The sequence below is a fragment of the Lissotriton helveticus genome, chromosome 4_1, assembly GCF_964261635.1.
Source record: "Lissotriton helveticus chromosome 4_1, aLisHel1.1, whole genome shotgun sequence".
NCBI lineage: Eukaryota > Metazoa > Chordata > Amphibia > Caudata > Salamandridae > Lissotriton > Lissotriton helveticus.
In genome coordinates this window covers 1,446,555,626-1,446,573,231 of record NC_136063.1, presented here as the reverse complement: position 1 = coordinate 1,446,573,231, position 17,606 = coordinate 1,446,555,626, and the positions used below count along the sequence as shown (strand labels likewise).

The window sequence follows — 17,606 nt, the reverse complement described above, 5'->3', positions numbered from 1 at the left end:
ACATCTCGGAGTGCTCAAGAAACACATCCGGGCCTGTGGCGTGTGAGAGAGAGGCTGGAGGGCGAGAGTGTTTTCGGCGATGGGAAGTTTCTTTTATATCCACCACAACGTCCACGTGTGCTCCTAGGTCAATAAAGATATTTCCAACTTCTCCTGTGCGGGCCCTGGACTATTTGAAAACGTTGGGCTCCGCGACCTTCGCCTAACCCGGCAGCATGTGCAATCAATGTTTAAACATTTATTTACCTTGAGGTTTCAGTCATTTGTACTCCTTAAGCCATCTTTGAGTTGCTTAATGCTCCCGTAGACGTCTAATTATAGTAAGCTGCCACATGATGGGGTGGGGAAGTGCATGTTTGCTGCAGCGATCCTGGATATGCAGAAACTAAAGCAGATTTCGTCCAGGGTTGGAGGCTTACACAAGCACACGCTAAACTTTGTTCATTCAACAATCTCGTTGTTTGTTAGAATCATATTTTGTGAAGCCACGACCCTGAGCTCAAAATGAAGTTTTCGCAGCGTATGCACAAGAATTGTAAGCAATTAACTATGTTTTACTTATCTTACTTTATTACAGTACACCGAGGAGTATGCTAATTGTAGCCAAATGATGGTGATTTGATTTGTTGTAGGGGCGGACGATGAGCAGCGAGTGTGTGGGAAATCTGAAAAGGCCTTCCCCCACAACTAAACCCTGTTAGGAGAATATAAAGGTTGAAATGGTTTTGATGTGCATTATGGTTGATGCGTGTTTGTAGATGCTATGGCTATATGCCATCTCTAGGGTTTTTATTTTTAACAACTTGTCTCCACGTACTCCCCGTGTTTTGCAACTAATATAACTAACCAGAGGGAGATTAAGTAATTTGCTCAAATTAAAATAGTTTGGCCAAGCAGAGAAATTGCGATTCTAACACAATAGTTTTGGTTGCATTAGCAATTATTTAACAGCTCACCCAATCTTTATCCATGACAGAATATACAGACACGTTTACTGCCTTTCAAAATGAAAGATATTTTAATAGGAAAAGAAGAACGCATTGTTGCTGGGAGTAAAAGTTCATTGCACCACAGTTTAGAAATCACAGAATGGAGTAATTTTTATCAGCCTTTTCATCATTCAGGTAAAGGACTACATGAACACAGACTTCAGACTACAAGAATCACATTCGCCAACCAGTCCTTGGTCACCAATTAAGTGCATAATAATCGAGCTGGAAAATAAAATTGACACCAGTGTATACAGAGCAAGCTTTGCCAGATGGCCATAAGTTGGAGTGCATCATCTCTGCAGACGTGTTGAGGGAGCACGTGATAGGCACTGCAAGGCTTCAATGGAGTGAGCATTCAGGTGGGTTAGGCGTTGGGATTGTTCTTCATGAGCTGCACATCGGCGTCTACCATTTCTTTCACCAGTTCCTAGAAAACAAACACATTAACTGTGTTATGTATATGGTTCAATTACCAGCTATATGTGGCACCTCTGAAGGAACTATGCAAGGAACCCTGTATGTCAACCTAAGTTATCAGCCCTTCAAACTCTCTCTGACCCCTTGCCCCTCCTAAAAATCCACACTATGTCTCCCAATACTCAGTAAGATCTTTTGCGAAGGTGGAGTTATTGGATGCAAAATTAAGATAGCTTCATTTGAAATAACTGAGTGACTAAGGAGATTAGTGTAACTCAATATCAAACTTTTATGTAGGCCTTAGCTACACACTACTTTAGTAGTCTATTGCTTTCAATACATATCAAATACTAGGAGTGGGCTTTGGGTCAGCCCCTTTCTAATGATAGTCTTGTTTTCTATCTCAGTTGTCTTCTTTTGATTCAAAGGCTGTCTGTCCTCCCTATAATGTGTTTGTCCTGTCCAGGAGCATTTCAATCTGCCTGGATCAATTGTATCCTTCCACAGCATCATTCAAGGGACATTTTGATTTTTTGCTAAGTAGGACTCCATAGGAGTGAATTTGTTTCCATGCTTTCGCTCTCAATCATCTTTACCAGCATAATAAAGGGCTTCGTGTCCCCTTTCACCCCTCCTAATCCTGCTACCCCATCCTGCTGGGTATTACTTTTTAGTTTTTAATTACATGTTTTTGGAGGGCCCAAAAGTTGCAAAGTGGTGTTGGGCCACTCACTTTTCTTTTCACAAGCATTTTCCCCTTTTTTGTAATATATGAGCGTATTTGTTCTAGCATGGCTGTCCCCCAAATTCAAAATGGGCACATGTATCTTGATGCATGCACACTCCACTCCTCATGCTTTACAAGCTTCACAATGCAAATGTCTTGATTTGTGAGCATGACTCATGATGTATGAATATTGGGGCCAATTTAAAATGGGTTTCCTTTAAAAGTAAAACCCATGCAAAGTCTGGCAGCTTTGTGTCAATGGCTCGGCTTTTCAACGCTGCAACGTATTGGCTTTGCTAATGTTAGTTTTATTATTGCTCTTAATGAAGGCGTTCTGTCTGATTTGAGTCCCTCACGATTTGGCAGATGCATGCAATGAAGCATAGGGAGACGCAATAATTTCCAGAGGTTCACAAAACATTTGGCAAGTGGGACAACCAGAATTAGAACTCAGAGGCTACAATCAATAACTTAGCAAATAAACGTAGTGCTGTTACTAGTGCAGTACCAGACTTTGTGGATAGCTGTGAGCACCTCAAAAAACAGAAGACATTATATACCTCAAGCCTAGATTACTGTGCATATGAGGAATCCAGTGCATGCCAAGGAAAGCCAGATCCTGCCAGATTTCCTAAATAACCACTATGTAAATCATTTCCATTTAGATTTCTTTTATGACAATTACTCTTAAGTGAACATCCAGAAAATCTGGTATGGTTACGGCTCTTCTGTACATTCATTACACACCACCACACATATTATTGCAAAAGTTGAACTGTTCTGTAAGATACTAAACCTCCTCAATTGCATTATCCTATGACTCCAGTGGATCTCGCTTTGCTTCATCCCATCCTCTTATACTGAGGTGAGTTTACATTCTTAGGTTTTTAGGGCAAATGATTTATGGCTATGGATTTATCAGACTGTGACAGGCTTTCAGATTTTGCCTAGCATTAATACATGGTGTGGCAGGTAAATATGTCCAGACTGAACTGAAAGATAATTAAATATTTATAATACAAAAAATGCAATATGGAAAAGCACAAAAGGAGCTCTGTACAGGGCCGTCCATATGTATACTATTATATATAGGACTAGAATACATTCCAGGAAATAAAACATATAGGTTACTTCATAAACTGTAAACCTTCTGTGCGTTTTCTAATATATACCAAGGCTACAACATGTAAAATCGACATGCCATTTATTGCAAAGCAAATACATAGCAAAGTGAACAATTAAAGATGTGTACATAAACACTGATGAGGCAAATGTGGATGTTATATTTAAAACTGCGACCCTACTACACTGAAAACTGCGTAATTTCGTGAAATTGTTCAAATGTTGTCTAATGACTCCAGCCTTTTACTGACCCCAATTCAAAATTATCTGCACATGAAAACCGTGGCAAGCAAATAGGCGTAGTTCGCTAACAAGCCACGGATTTCTAAAGCTTAAGATTTTTTTTTAGAGGAAAGGCCCATTTGTTTTTAGTTATTAAAAAGGTTATTAGAAGTTTGAAAAATGTTGCAATTGTTAATTATAAATGAATCTTATAAAAGTTCCTAAGGAGTATCACCTGTTCCTTGCTGAAAAAGGCTCACTATTTACCTACCCTTCAATGTACTCCAGGAAGAAAAATCATTTTTTTTATTTACCTTAAAATTAACAACATATATGTGAGGCTTAAAAAATTGTAATATCGGAACCATCAAGAACTTTTGTGTAAACATTTGTTGGTGGAAAGAGGAAAGGTGCAATCATTTCTCGCACCTACCATATTAAGTACAGCTGTCTAGAAGATAACTATTTGTTGCACCGTGTGTATAGCCATTTTATTTCAATGTGTACAATTCTGTATACATTTTCTAAGGCTTAACACTGGGCCGATATATACTACTGCTAGTGTTCCTAGCTAAGCCTTTGCACATGGTTAGATAGGTAGCATTCTCAATATAGTACTCACATCAAAAGTGACCTTGGCTTTCCAGCCTAGCTTCTCGTATGCTTTGGTGCAGTCCCCTTGGAGAAAGTCCTGTGGAGGAAGAGAGAAAAAAGGTGTTTATTCTCTTGGTTTTGGCACCATCAGTGCATATATTTCTGCCACAGTACGTCAAAATACTACAACAATCCCCAGGATCTCTAGGGGCTTGAACCTGTCACAGAGAACGAAGCAGGCTTCCGAGCTGCAATATGGCTCCAGTGTAAGGTTGCACTTTAAGGTGAAGGTTGCTTCAGTGGTAAACACAGCCATATATCCAGGGACTGCTGCGCATGCTACGTTAGTACAAACAGAAAGGACTGTATCCTCTGTGCTCTTTTACTAATAGCGAATTAGCCATTTGGAGGGGCCAAGTCATATAGGTATTTAAGAGGACGTAAATAAGTACTTAAGGAGTACTACTGGACATTCTTAGAAATGTCTCGAAGCAGCACTACAGGAGTATTCCTTTACATACTCATAAATGCCTACTTCTGCGCACACTCAAATGTCTGGAAGAAGCACTACATGAGTACATACTCATAAACGCCTTCTTCTGCACACACTCATAAATGTCGTGAAGTAGTAATATGTGAGTATTACTTTGCATACTCATACATTTCTTCTCCTGCACATACTCATAAATGCCTTGAAGGTGTACTACAGGAGTACTACTGCACATACTCCAATTCCTTTGTGATTCGGCCCTGGTACCTCTGCGCGACCATTTGAAAACTACATATTTCTAGATGCAATAATTTCCTGGTGGTGATTACTCGAGAGCATAAAAGCAAAACTGGGTTAGGGAGCTTTGCTTCATTTGACTAACAGGGTGTGCAAAACACATAACAGGAAAAAGCAAGAGGCACGGGAGAAAAATCGTCTTGTACATACAAAAACAGGGGGAGTCGTTTAATAGGCCGGTTCGAGTAAGCCCTCCTATCATTGCCTTGTTAAAATGGAGGCTTTTATTGGTACACCAAGCACTAAATAGTAATCTGGATCATAAATCTGAAGTTAAATGCACTTCCCTCAGATTTATAACAGGCTTGTTCCATGAAGAACTCCTCAATGCATTCCCGCATACAAACATTTTAAAATGGGTAAACGCTCGGGTTTAAATCGGAAAAGGAAGACCGATGAAGATTCAACAATATTTTCGATTTATACCACACAATTTCGGGAGGAAAACACTTTTGCAACATTTGAGCCCTATAACAGCTATCAAGGTTCAACGAGGACACTTTCAAACTAACCTTTTATGCGAATCTATGCACGTTTATTCAGCTGCGGCTACATAAAGTGTGTGTATTAGTACAGATCCACCAGCCCTACACATTACCACTCCCTGCCCAGCAAAGCTAAACTTTGTTCGACTACTCCAGGCAGAAAACGATTCCACTTTTAACTTATTTTTTTTAACTTACATTATTACTCGCTGAAGGCATAATTCACACAGCATAGCATTTTTTTTCTACAATAACACTAGTCAGTCGATCAAGAAAAAAAGATTGCGCAATTAAAGTATAGCCATCAAATCGCAATACATGGACAATAACATACATTAAAAAAGCCATTAATAAGAAGCTCAGAAATAACAGCTACATACAGAAAATACAGCATTAAAATAAATACCGGGTCAGCAACCTGTGTTGGAATTCACATGCCAAAACCAATGTACTTAAGAGTCACTATGAAGCAGCCAGGTTTGTAAGCCATAATTCAGTTGATACTTCTTCCCAATGCTTGTGGCTTATAAAATAAATTGGGTGGTGCATGTGGTGAAATCACACTAATACAGATGCAGATATTTAGAAGATAACTTCCCAGCGAAAAATATTTGTTTTCAAAATCGCACAGCACAGAGGTATTTGTAGCAATAGCCACCAGGCTTTTAACCTGAGAAAATAAACTCAAAATTGATACTAATGTCTTTCAACAGGCAGTGATACCCTAATGGATGCCTCTACCATGCAAAAAAACCTCATCTTGATATGTGATCTTAAAAGCAATAGCACCCGACCTTTCCCCATGAAATATACTTACTACGTGAAGTTGTAACAATAAGGTCGGTCACTTTTTAAGTGATTAGTATGTACCATTAGTAAATTATAGAGATCAGTATTCTAGATAGCATATCATATGGGATTTGAATAGATCATCAGAGAAGAATGCATTAGTAGAGAGCACACTAGATCATCTGGAAAGGGGACATCCCTCAAGGAACATGCTCATCATCGGGGAAGCTCAGGGCTTTGAGTGGGAAAAAAACTGGGGGTGCTCTAAAAGGGGCGTGGCAAATTTCTTAGAGGGGTGTGACCTATCAGAGTAGGGGCATGGTCTAAACCAAGATAACTAGCATTGTGTGCTTAAGAAAATCATGAAGTCGCATCCAGCAAAGGATAGCACATTCTTTGTTCACCCAGGTGTTTAAATGATCTGTTGGATGTTCAACATTTGATTCAATGCCTTTTAGACTCCCCATTTGACTCTTGTTTCGATTATTGTTTTGGGTACTGGTTATTATTCCTGTATATGATTATTGTATGTACTCCCCTTTATCTCTCTATGCTTCATCGCATAGCCCATTCCTACTCGTGCATTCAGCTTATATTGAGCTGTTATGTTTGTACTAGTTGATTCAATGCCCATTAGATTCCCTATGTTAGACTAATGTTCTGATTTGTTACCTTTGCCTCAAATTGTAAAGATCTCTGATATCCTTCGGGATCAAGTTTGCGCTATATAAAACTTTATAAATAAAAAACTACTAACTTTTTTTTAATGCTTCAGGGGTTTTCTTTCCACCAAAATCTTTGAAAAGTCTAAAAGCTTGGATAGTATCTCTTGCTGGCAGCTGAAACTCTGAACACAGTTTCTGGATCTCTGTTTCACCATAAAGAATGCATTCATCACCAGAAGGCAAGTTGCCTGCATCTAGCACACTGAAGCTGGCTATAAGTTCTTTCTCAGAATCCGGGGCACATCGTTTATTGATATTTACAGACAGACTTTGGTAAAAATGATTTGGATTAAGGGCAACAGAGTTACTTCTACCATGGAAAAGAGGAACATTCTTGAATTTGCCCTCGTCAACTGCTCTCTGAGCCGCAGAAGCAAACTCCCCTGGTGAGTCCTTCATTGCTCTAAATATAGGCACTTGACTAACCAAAAGTCTGTGGGCATTAACAATTGTAATGCCCCTCCTCTGTAAGGAGAGTGATAAGTCTTTGAGCTCTTGAAGTGCATCACACATTACCCCCAAACCTCAGATAAATGAATAGGATGTAAGCTTCTTCAAGAGACCTTCATACTTACTCCGGTCTCTTATGGGTCTGGATGGGTCTTTAGAAGCATTCTCAAAATGTTTGCACAAGGCAGGGAAGCAGTTTCAAACAGCTTTCACAGATCTGTAACTGGATGCTACTCATCTAGTATCAAGCATTTTCCCTATCTTCTGAAGCTGTACACAAAGCTCGCTGGTGGCCAGATTTAGCTCTCTGGTTTTTTGGTGACATGCTGTATGTGGCATACAATGAGTCCATAAAAATCTTGAAGAGATTGACCCCGGCAACCTCATCAACTGTATCTGCCACAGCAAGTTCTAGTCTGTGAACCAAACAGTGCCATGTCAGTACAAGATTTGGAAATTCTGATTTCAGCAATGCTACTACTTCTCCTTTTTTACCAAACATTATTGCTGCTCTATCTGAACATACTGCAATCAAGATATCATATAGCAGAATTTTTGTGAGTCTAACTTTTTCGAAGTAGCTTAGGAGAGCTGTCTTTACGCCAAGGGCATTTGTTTCTGCCAGCTCCAGCAGGCTGAAATAGATGGTCACTGGGGTACTTTCATTTCCAAAAATGCCACGGAGGTAGATGATAAAGGTAGAAGCATTGCTAATAGAAGATATGCAGGCAAACATGTCACACAGCATTCCCCATGTTATCCTATGGGCAAGATAGCCTTTAAATAGTGAAAAAACGAAATTGGCAGTATTTCACTATCAAGACATGTTACCCACACTGGTAACACTAAACAAAAACCGGGATGTCTGCTCACCCTACCATTGACCTTTGAGGCCCGAAAATAGAGCCCGCTAGAGCCCCCTTTCGAGGCCCCCCAAAAAACTGGCGGGGCTCAGCCCCCTACAGCCCCCACCCCCACACTTAAAGCCCTGGGGAAGCTGAATGGTCAGAAACAGTGGATGTTGATGCATGCTCAAAGAAAATGATGTATTGTGTATGTGAACCGATCCAAAGCAAACATTGCAGGCATGCATACGTATGGACAAAAAATACACATTCACTCAGGTCCTGGGAGGCAGCCTGGCACAGCAGCAGAAAGAGGGCTTCTCCAAGCCCTATGGATCGGTGAGCCTCCGAAAGCTCGAGCCAGATGCCTGGATCTGGCTCAACTTGAGGTGTTCTTGGACCCAAAAGAAGCTCATGTGATGTGTTTTCTGGCTGACACCTGTCTAACCTCATGTGCCAAGATTTAAAGATAAAGCATTAACTATCGACATAATAAAGTAGAGAAAAAGAGATGCCTAACTAGTGGCTGAACTGCATAATGTGAAACCCCAAAATCTAGGATCAGTCCCAGCTTCCATGTGTGACCAAAATGTGTGATCATAGGCAAATATTTCATTTCTCCCACCCTCCTTTTTCTTCATTATTACGTAAGAGAGCACCTTCAAATATGCAGATTCAAGTTATGGATGGTACAAATATCTTTTGTTTGCTTTAATAGACCATAATTTTGCTCTGTCTGCAATAAGAATATAGGCCACATACAGAGTACACATGACAACAGACTTGCTTCTTAGTTCACTGATGGCACTGCGGTCAGGGCGGGGCAGGAACATTTCTAATTTCACATATCAAAACTACCACCTTAATAAATACCTCTGAATCTAGTGGTATAACAGAATGTACTATGGTGAAATGCTTCCGGATAAAATTACCCTTATTTGAATTTTGACGAGAATTCATCATATTTTATGTGATGTCTGTTGCATGGCTTACATGCCAAATATTTTCAGAGCTCTGCTCCTGCAACGAGCTCTACGACCCAAGCCAGACACATACCTCAGCGCTTTCTCTAAATGTTTTGGCTCGTGCAAGTCTGCCAAGTTCCTCTGCACAACAGTCTGCACCATCACTTTAGCTAGAAGTGTACTGGTGCTATTTGCTCCTCTCTACCATGCTCAACTTTCAGCTCGCATTAACTCGGTATGGTAGGATAATGGGTTGTTGTTGTTTTACACCCCTCCTCGCACCTGCTCAGACCCCAACTTTTTCATCACGAGTGGTATTCCCAACATCCTGGATTGAATTGTCTCCTCCAGATCCTATTCCATTTTCAGGCGAATCATCCTCCATGCTGCAAGTGACTTATCAGGAGCAGAGCACGCCTTCCAACCCATCAAGGCCAGCCCATTCCGTACACGATTATAGTGCTGGTAAAAGCTGCTGATTGGCTGCAGTGGAATTAGGCCCAACTGTAATGGCATCCCCCAAACATCAGAGTAGGAGATGAGATATTTATCCTAATTAATTCACAAGACAAACACTTAATAACCACCCAGAGCAGCAGCTGATGCAATCAAAGGAGCAAGAAGATTAGATATGCTTCTGTGTGCCCCGAATATAGGCACCTGCACCGAACAATTTCTGGTTTCCAAAAGTTCATTTAAATTTGAGGATTTTATGGATATAATTTAGCCCACTACAGCAAGGAAACTTTTCATCCAGTGGAGGCTTGGTACACTACCACTCAAAGGATTTACGAGTAAATGGACCACATCGGATGATAATATCTGCCCAGGGTGCAGCACGTGCGTGGAGGACGAACTACACGTGCTGTTTTTCTGCCCGGCCTATAGTAGATCAAGAAAGTACTGGTTAGTACCTATGTGCAGGAATCTTGGTTTCAGACACTGCTTACAATCATATAGAAATCTGAAAACAAGTTCTCTCCATTACATCGTATTTGCACTTGCAAAGTTTCTAATGGCTATGTGGTGGAAACGGAGTAACATTCTGAAAACGCTAAACCATTAAGTTGGAAATGAATTGTAATACTAGGTCTGGAATTTTATGTATTGTCACACATAGTATACTACCGCGTCTTTCTTCCCTTGCTGTTTTTACACTGTAATTTTACATGTGATTTTATTGTTTGTTTTTACTGCATCTTTTATGGTCTTGATGGCCGAAATAAAGAACTTTTGGATTGGATTGGAGCAATGCACACAGTGGACCAATGAGCAAGTCGAAAGCGGGCAGTGGCATTGTTCGACATTAATGGCTGTAGTTAGTCTACTAAGGGGTGTGCACAGGGTGCAAAGTGGCAGGTAGCGGGCTCTTGCAGGAGTGATGTTTGTGGGTGCACCCCAAACCTGCAATCTACCATCAAAGAGATGCATTGAACCACCAATGAAACAATAGGATATACTGAATCACCACAGTAAAGCAACTGGCATAACACATGATTGCCGTTCTGCACGCCAGAGATTTTTTTTATCACTGCTTTATCTCTGGCAGAGAGCTGAAGCCCTCTGCTATCAAACCTAACAAGGAACAACACTGAGAAGTCTTTGAAACAAATTCTTCAAAATGCATTTACACACTGTGGCTTTATAACTCACAAAACCTAGGGCAAGTAGGTGATCTGTAAACATTAGAGCAAAGTCCCTCCATCATGTCAATGGATAGCATACAAGTCTCCAACTAAAGAAATATAATACCTGAAAAGTCTGCAGACTCATTATAAAGCTATATGTAGTTGCAGATAATTTATCCTTTGACAGATCAGGAATAATCACAGAAAATCTCCCTCAAACACAAAACAGATTGTTAGCAAAAAAGAATATTTGTTTTTCACGCTTAAGTGCCTGGATAATTGTAAGGAGAGCGCCCCGTAATACTTTCCCTAAAAATGCACAGTTCTTGCTGCAGCAAACACCCCGAGTCGGTTCAAGTTTTGCTCACATTGCCCACCATAGCCAGTCAAGAGAAGGGCATGGCAGGTTATGTATACAAACAGAGCAGGAGGCACTGTGACATCAGGGAGAGGGTGATATGTCTTACATCAGCACAGATATAAATTGTTCATAAGTACTAAATCAAAATGCCAGTCAGTCTTTTATTGTACTGTTATAATGTATTATGTTACAGTTAAAAGGCCATTGCAGTGATCCTTGGCAGTGACACCAACCAAGACACCCACATAGCGGCCTCAGCTTTCACCGGTCTAGCAAGTATGGAGGTCAGGAGTGTAGGGCTCAGGACTCCATAGGGGGCTTCATATAGTTTTGATTTGAGGGGCAGGAGCAGTGCCACGAAATGACAGAATTTAAAATGAACTAAGGTTCACTGAAATGTTTGGATAAAGGCCAGGAAAAGTTTCACAATCCAGGGAAAATTCCATGTAGTGCGACTTTTCCACAAACTCTGCAGACCACTCAATTTTGTATGCGGATTTCCTTGGCGAAATCAATGGGGTTTTCCACTTATATAATCGATTTGTCATTCACTACACATCTCTACCCATCAATTCCGTGAAAATATGAACGAAGTATCAAATAAATGTCTGCTGCAGTAACGTTTTCCAAGCCACGAAAATGTCTGCAAAACACAAAATTCCCTACAAATCGTCGTACAGCAATTTCTATACTCGGCTTTCACAACCATTCAATTGAAACGTATTTGCATGGACTGCATAAAGACGTCTAGTTGATTTGCATACTTTTTTTGAAAAATATGTAAAGAAGAGTTTTACACTACACCTACATTTCAACAGTGTGAACAACCACATTCCTGGATTTCAGAGAATGCAAAGCAATGGAAACATTGAATACAAACTGGATTATAATACCCCATTGTTGTAGCTACTGGTTTAAACAGTACATATAGTGCACAGTTTTGTGTCACTATAAAATCCCACCGTGTCTTATAGATACTTGCCATCACAAGCTAGGCTACATACACACACATTACTAGCAGGAAATGCAACATATAGTGCACAGTTTTTTGTCACTATAAAAATCCCACCGTGTCTTATAGATACTTGCCATCACAAGCTAGGCTACACATACACAAATACACACATTACTAGCAGGAAATACCCCAGGGCCTCTGTCTGTTCACAATGAATTAACCATCCTTTGTGCTCCTGTTGATTTATGTATTACCCTGGGAATGCATGTGCACAGATTTGAGATTACATAAACACTGCCCTATTGACTGATTTCTAAAGCGTGCGTTGCCTGTGGCTTACCCACACTATTGTTGCACAGCATGCCATCAACATAGCGTTAAGTACATACACCGCTGGATATGGCTTGGCACTGGTAATGGAGCTGGGTTCAGTATATGGCAATATGTGAAAGAGAGTCCCGGATTACCAAATAGGCAAAGTAGGCACCAGCATATGGGCCCCACTCCTTTTAGGGGCCCACAACAACAGATCAAAATAATATTGATTTGATCTTGAAAGAAAATTACAATCGAGCTTTCTTAAATTGTTTCCAATTAATTTTTGTTTAATAAAATTAATACTTGTTAATGTTTAGTTTTGCGTAATAAAATTGGTTTATTAAAATAGTTGGTTGGCAAAATTAAATACGTATTAGAAGATAATTTGCGGGGGCGAAGTTTAAACTGCATAGGGACAGCCACAGGGTTTATTCCGGCCATGGTGAAAGAGGCTATGTAGTGATATCTCTTGATTTAAAATACACGTGCAATCATACAGTATGACCAGATCTGGATTATTGAATTAACAGAGTTGTTTTGCATTTCAACCATTCTTTTCCTTTCTTATAAAACATACACAAGCATTTACTTTCTTAGTAGGCCACAACGTCAACAATCCCCTCATCTGGCATCATCCAATGTTTTAAAAATGGACAAGTAGCAATAGTTATAACAATAAACATAACAATACTCATATCAACCATCATAACAATACCACAACCATAACAGTAAAAATAGTAATTATAAAAATAGTAACAGTACTAAAACAATATTGAAATAGCAATAATACAGTTAATAAAACATCACAATAAAAATAACTATTGAAACATTAAGCATGCATAATAAAAATGAAAACGAAATACTATCATGCAGTAAATAATAACCATGACGGACGGTATTAACCTGTTGACCGTGGCACGAATTCCGCCCCGGTGTGGGCGAATGAATGAGTGGGCGTGTTTCGGACGGCCCCCGGCCGTCATCCGCACACGCCCAGCTCAGCCGTCCGACGCACCGAGCGGGTTAATCACTATAATCACAATAAGCAGAACAATCATAATGATAACACTAACAATTATCATCATCATGAAACAGTATTTGTACAAAGCTTGATTTCTTGATTTTGCAGTCTTCAAGAGCTGAACAGAAGACCACTACTATGACTGGACCCAGGCGAAACTTCAATTACGGCAGTGTTACCTCTCATAATTTCTGGCATTTTGTGTTATGTCTGTTATGCAAAATGCCAGATATTATGCTATAACACCATTTTGCATACCTGAGATTGCATTTGGGTAAAAATCATTTCCCGGTATTCCAGGAATGCTGTGGATTGACAGAATGCAAGTGACTATGGTTAGCATTGCGTGATTGTATGCTTTTTTTTTGCAAAATGCATCTGAACATCCAAAATGTAATGTAATTTGATGTCGTTTTTCTGGAATTTCACATCATTTCCACAAAGAGAATTTGTTGAATTTCACTCTGACCTTACTATGACCCCCAGGTACTAGTGCCCGCCGGGAAACAGCCCTTACAACTAAAAAAAATAAAGCATGCTATTGCAATGCATGCCATCACAACGCAAGTGGCATCACAATGCAATGCCATTACAACGCAGATGCCTTTAGAACGAATTTCGTTGTAAAGGCATGAATGGTAAAGGCATATGTGTTTTACATGCAAGTACAAGGTAAGCATATGTGGTTTCGGTTGGGTTTGGGTTTTTGTGTGGGAAGGGTAATTTTAGGGTGGGTTTGGGTTTAAGGGTGGTAAGGGTAATTTGTAGGGTAGGTTTGTTTTTTTGGGTGGGAAGGGCAATTTTAGGGTGGTTTGGGAGATATATATAGAGTGATTTACCTACCTCCAACACTTTTACCAAGTGTTTGTCTTTACAACGCATGCCTTTGTGTTACAATAGCATGTGTGGTAAAAGTTTGCTTTGAAATGGTAGGTCGTTGTAAAGGCATTGGCGTAGTAATACCCACTTTGTAATGGCATGCGTGGTACTGGTACGCGTATCAATCAATCAATCATAACATTTATAGAGCACTGGGTGTGGGGAGGGGAGCTGCTACTGCCAGGTCTTGAGGAGTTTCCTGAAGGTTAGAAGGTCTTCCGTCTGCCGTAGGCGGATGGGGAGGGTGTTCCATGTTTTTGCTGTGAGGTGGGAGAATGATCTGCCGCCGCCGGTCACTCTTTGGAGGTGGGGGACGGTGGCTAGGGCGCGGTCTGCGGAGCGAAGCTGGTGGTGTAGAGGCCGAGTCGGCTGTTAAGGTACACTGGTCCGGTGTTGTGGAGTGCCTTGTGTGCGTGGGTGAGGAGTTTGAAGGTTATCCTCTTGTTATGGGGGAGCCAGTGTAGTTCTCTCAAGTGGTGTGTGATGTAGCTGCGGCGAGGGATGTTGAGGACCAGGCGTGCGTATGCGTTCTGGATGCGTTTGAGCCGTTTCAGGAGTTTGGCCAGAGCTCCTGCGTAGAGTGCGTTTCTGTAGTCCAGTCTACTGCTGTCAAGGGCCTGGGTGACCGTCCTTGTTTAGGTGGGGATCCACTTGAAGATCCTGCGAAGCATGCAGAGGGTGTTGAACCAGGAGGAGGAGATGGCGTTGACCTGCTTCGTCATGGAGAGGGTGGAGTCGAGGATGACCCCTAGGTTGCGTGCGTGGTCAGTGGGTGTGGGGGGTGCTCCAAGTGCAGTCAGCCACCACGAATCGTCCCAGGCTGAGGGGGTGGATCCGAGGATGAGGACCTCCGTCTTGTACAGTTCAGCTTTAGTCGGCTGTTTCTCATCCAGTCGGCGATGGCCTTCATTCCTTCGTGGAGGTTGGTTTTGGCGGTGTGGGGGTCTTTGGTGAGGGAGAGGATCAGCTGGGTGTCGTTGGCGTAGAAGATGATGTTGAGGTTATGCCGTCGTGCGACGTGGGCGAGCGGTGCCATGTAGACATTGAACAGCGTTGGGCTGAGGGATGAGCCTTGGGGAATGCCGCAGATGATCTCTGTGGCTTCGGAGCGGAAAGGGGGAGGCGGACGCTCTATGATCTGCTGGAGAGAAAGGAGGTGGTCCAGTCCAGGGCCTTCTCTTAGATTTCGGCGTTGTAGAGGCGTGCTCGTAGTGTGCGGTGGCAGACCGTGTCGAAGGCAGCTGACATGTCCAGGAGGATGAGGGCCGCGGTTTCACCATTGTCGAGCAGGGTCCTGATGTCTTCGGTAGCGGCGATGAGGGCAGTTTCGGTACTGTGGTTGCTGCGGAACCCAGACTGGGACGGGACCGGTACAGGATGTTGTTCTCTTCGAGGAAGCTGGTCAGTTGTTTGTTGACCGCATTTTCGATTTCTTCGCCGGGAAGGGGAGCAGAGAGATGGGTCGGACGTTCTTCAGGTCCTTGGGGTCAGCCTTGGGTTCCTTGAGTAAGGCGTTGATCTCTGCGTGCTTCCAACTCTCCAGGAAGGTCGCTGTCTCAAAGGAGATGCTGATGGTTTACCGCAGGTGGGGTGCGATTGTGCTGCTGGCTTTGTTGTAGATGTGGTGTGGGCAGGGGTCTTCCGGAGATCCGGAGTGGATGGTGTTCATGATCTTGACGGTGTCATTGTCGGTGATGTTGGTCCAGGCGAGCAGGATGGTTGGTGCGGGTGGTGGCGTAGAACGTCATACATTTGTGCCCGTCACCAGTGAAAGATGCAATGAGGAGTAGACAGAGTGAGAATAGAGTCCTTAACCAGGAGGTTGTGAATAGATCTCAGCACTACACACCTATTCCAATGGGCCGTTAAGCAGCTATATATCTTACAGGCCTTGATGGAATACTCATCATGTCAGTGGGATAACAGGAAAGGTAAGAAATGCTTGTGGGGAAAAACACAAGTCACATTGTTTACAACAACTCAAACATTCCCTACGACATAATGCATGTGGTAAACGCTGATGTGGACTGCAAACGTCATGACGTTAACAGAAATGTGAATCCATTGAAATATGCTGTGAATAAAACTGCACTTACTTGCAGTTAAAAATAAATAGTTATTCAGACATACTTAACTAGATGGCATGCATGCAGTGTTTCTCCTTTTTTGTTTAATGTATGTTGTATCTTCTATTTTGTTTTACGCATGTAGCGTTTCCAAACAGCCGCCCAAGCACCCGCTACATGCCCACTTCGCCCAGACGCCGACATATGGAAGACATGCAGCAGAGATGTGAAGGCCGACATATGAAAACATGGGTGTGTTTTGGACTATTTGTGTAGCAGCTCCCTTTCAGTTCCAAGTTCGCCTCTGCTGACTGAGCATGGCAGACAGCCAACACAACTACTTTCCAACCATAAATTGCATTTCTTTTAACCAAAGACATTTCAGACACAAACATGGAGCCATCTCCACGGTGGATGGCCAGCGCACTACTTTACAAACTGCAGTGCGGCATCCAGCATTTATTATACTGATCTATGACTGTGTGGTAAGTTCATAGCTATCGCAGTAGTTTACTAAACTGCAGTGAGGCATTGAGCATTTATTATACTGATCTATGACCGTGTGGTAAGTGGATAGCCAGCACATTGCAAACTGCAGTGAGGCATCCAGTATTTATATACTAGATTTATGATCATGCGGTAAGTGGGTGGACATCGCAGTAGTTTACAAGCTGAAGTGTGGCATTCAGCATTTATTATACTGATCGATCTATGACCATGGGGTAAGTGGAAGGCCAGTGCACTAGTTTACAAACTGCAGTGCGGCATTCAGCATTTCTCCTCTGGTTGCCCACTGAAGCCAGCGCTATGTACAATACTGCTTGCATCACCCATAAGGCCCTACACACACATTTACTCCCCGTTACCTAGAAGACAAACTCAACCTATTAGGAAGCTTTAGGTCATCACAAAGTGCCAAAGCATTGCTGCTCTAACCCCCCCAACTCTTAACCACTACAGCGCTAGCGGGTTTTCCCGCTGTGTGCTGAATACTCATAAATCACACTTTACATGACAAAGCCAGCTCGTCATGCGCGCAGCGCAGGTAACGCCCATGACGAGCTGGCTTTGTCATTACCGTGGAAGGGGTTAAAAAGTGATGACTTCCGGGAGTCCTTCTTGGGTAGTGCAACCAGAATTTGGAACTCACTACCTCCAAACCTATGCACTACCACCTCGCTTCTGACTTTCAAAAGGGAACCGAAAGTCCTCCTCCTGCCTGCGTGACCCTCTGGGGTACACAGCTCTCTGATGTGAT

The 17,606-nt window shown here is 42.0% G+C and overlaps 1 protein-coding gene across 1 annotated transcript in view; it reads right to left on the bottom strand.

Annotated features, from left to right (window-relative positions):
• Positions 1-995: 995 nt before the first annotated feature.
• Positions 996-17,606, bottom strand: part of GMDS (GDP-mannose 4,6-dehydratase) — a 1,865,819-nt gene continuing 1,849,208 nt past the window's right edge. The window contains exons 10-11 of the mRNA XM_078688023.1: positions 4,103-4,171; positions 996-1,419 (exon numbers count right to left, since the gene is read on the bottom strand). Of these exons, the coding sequence (XP_078544149.1) occupies positions 1,357-1,419; positions 4,103-4,171 (132 nt within the window). The 3' untranslated portion in view covers positions 996-1,356. The remainder of the gene's footprint in view (positions 1,420-4,102; positions 4,172-17,606) is intronic.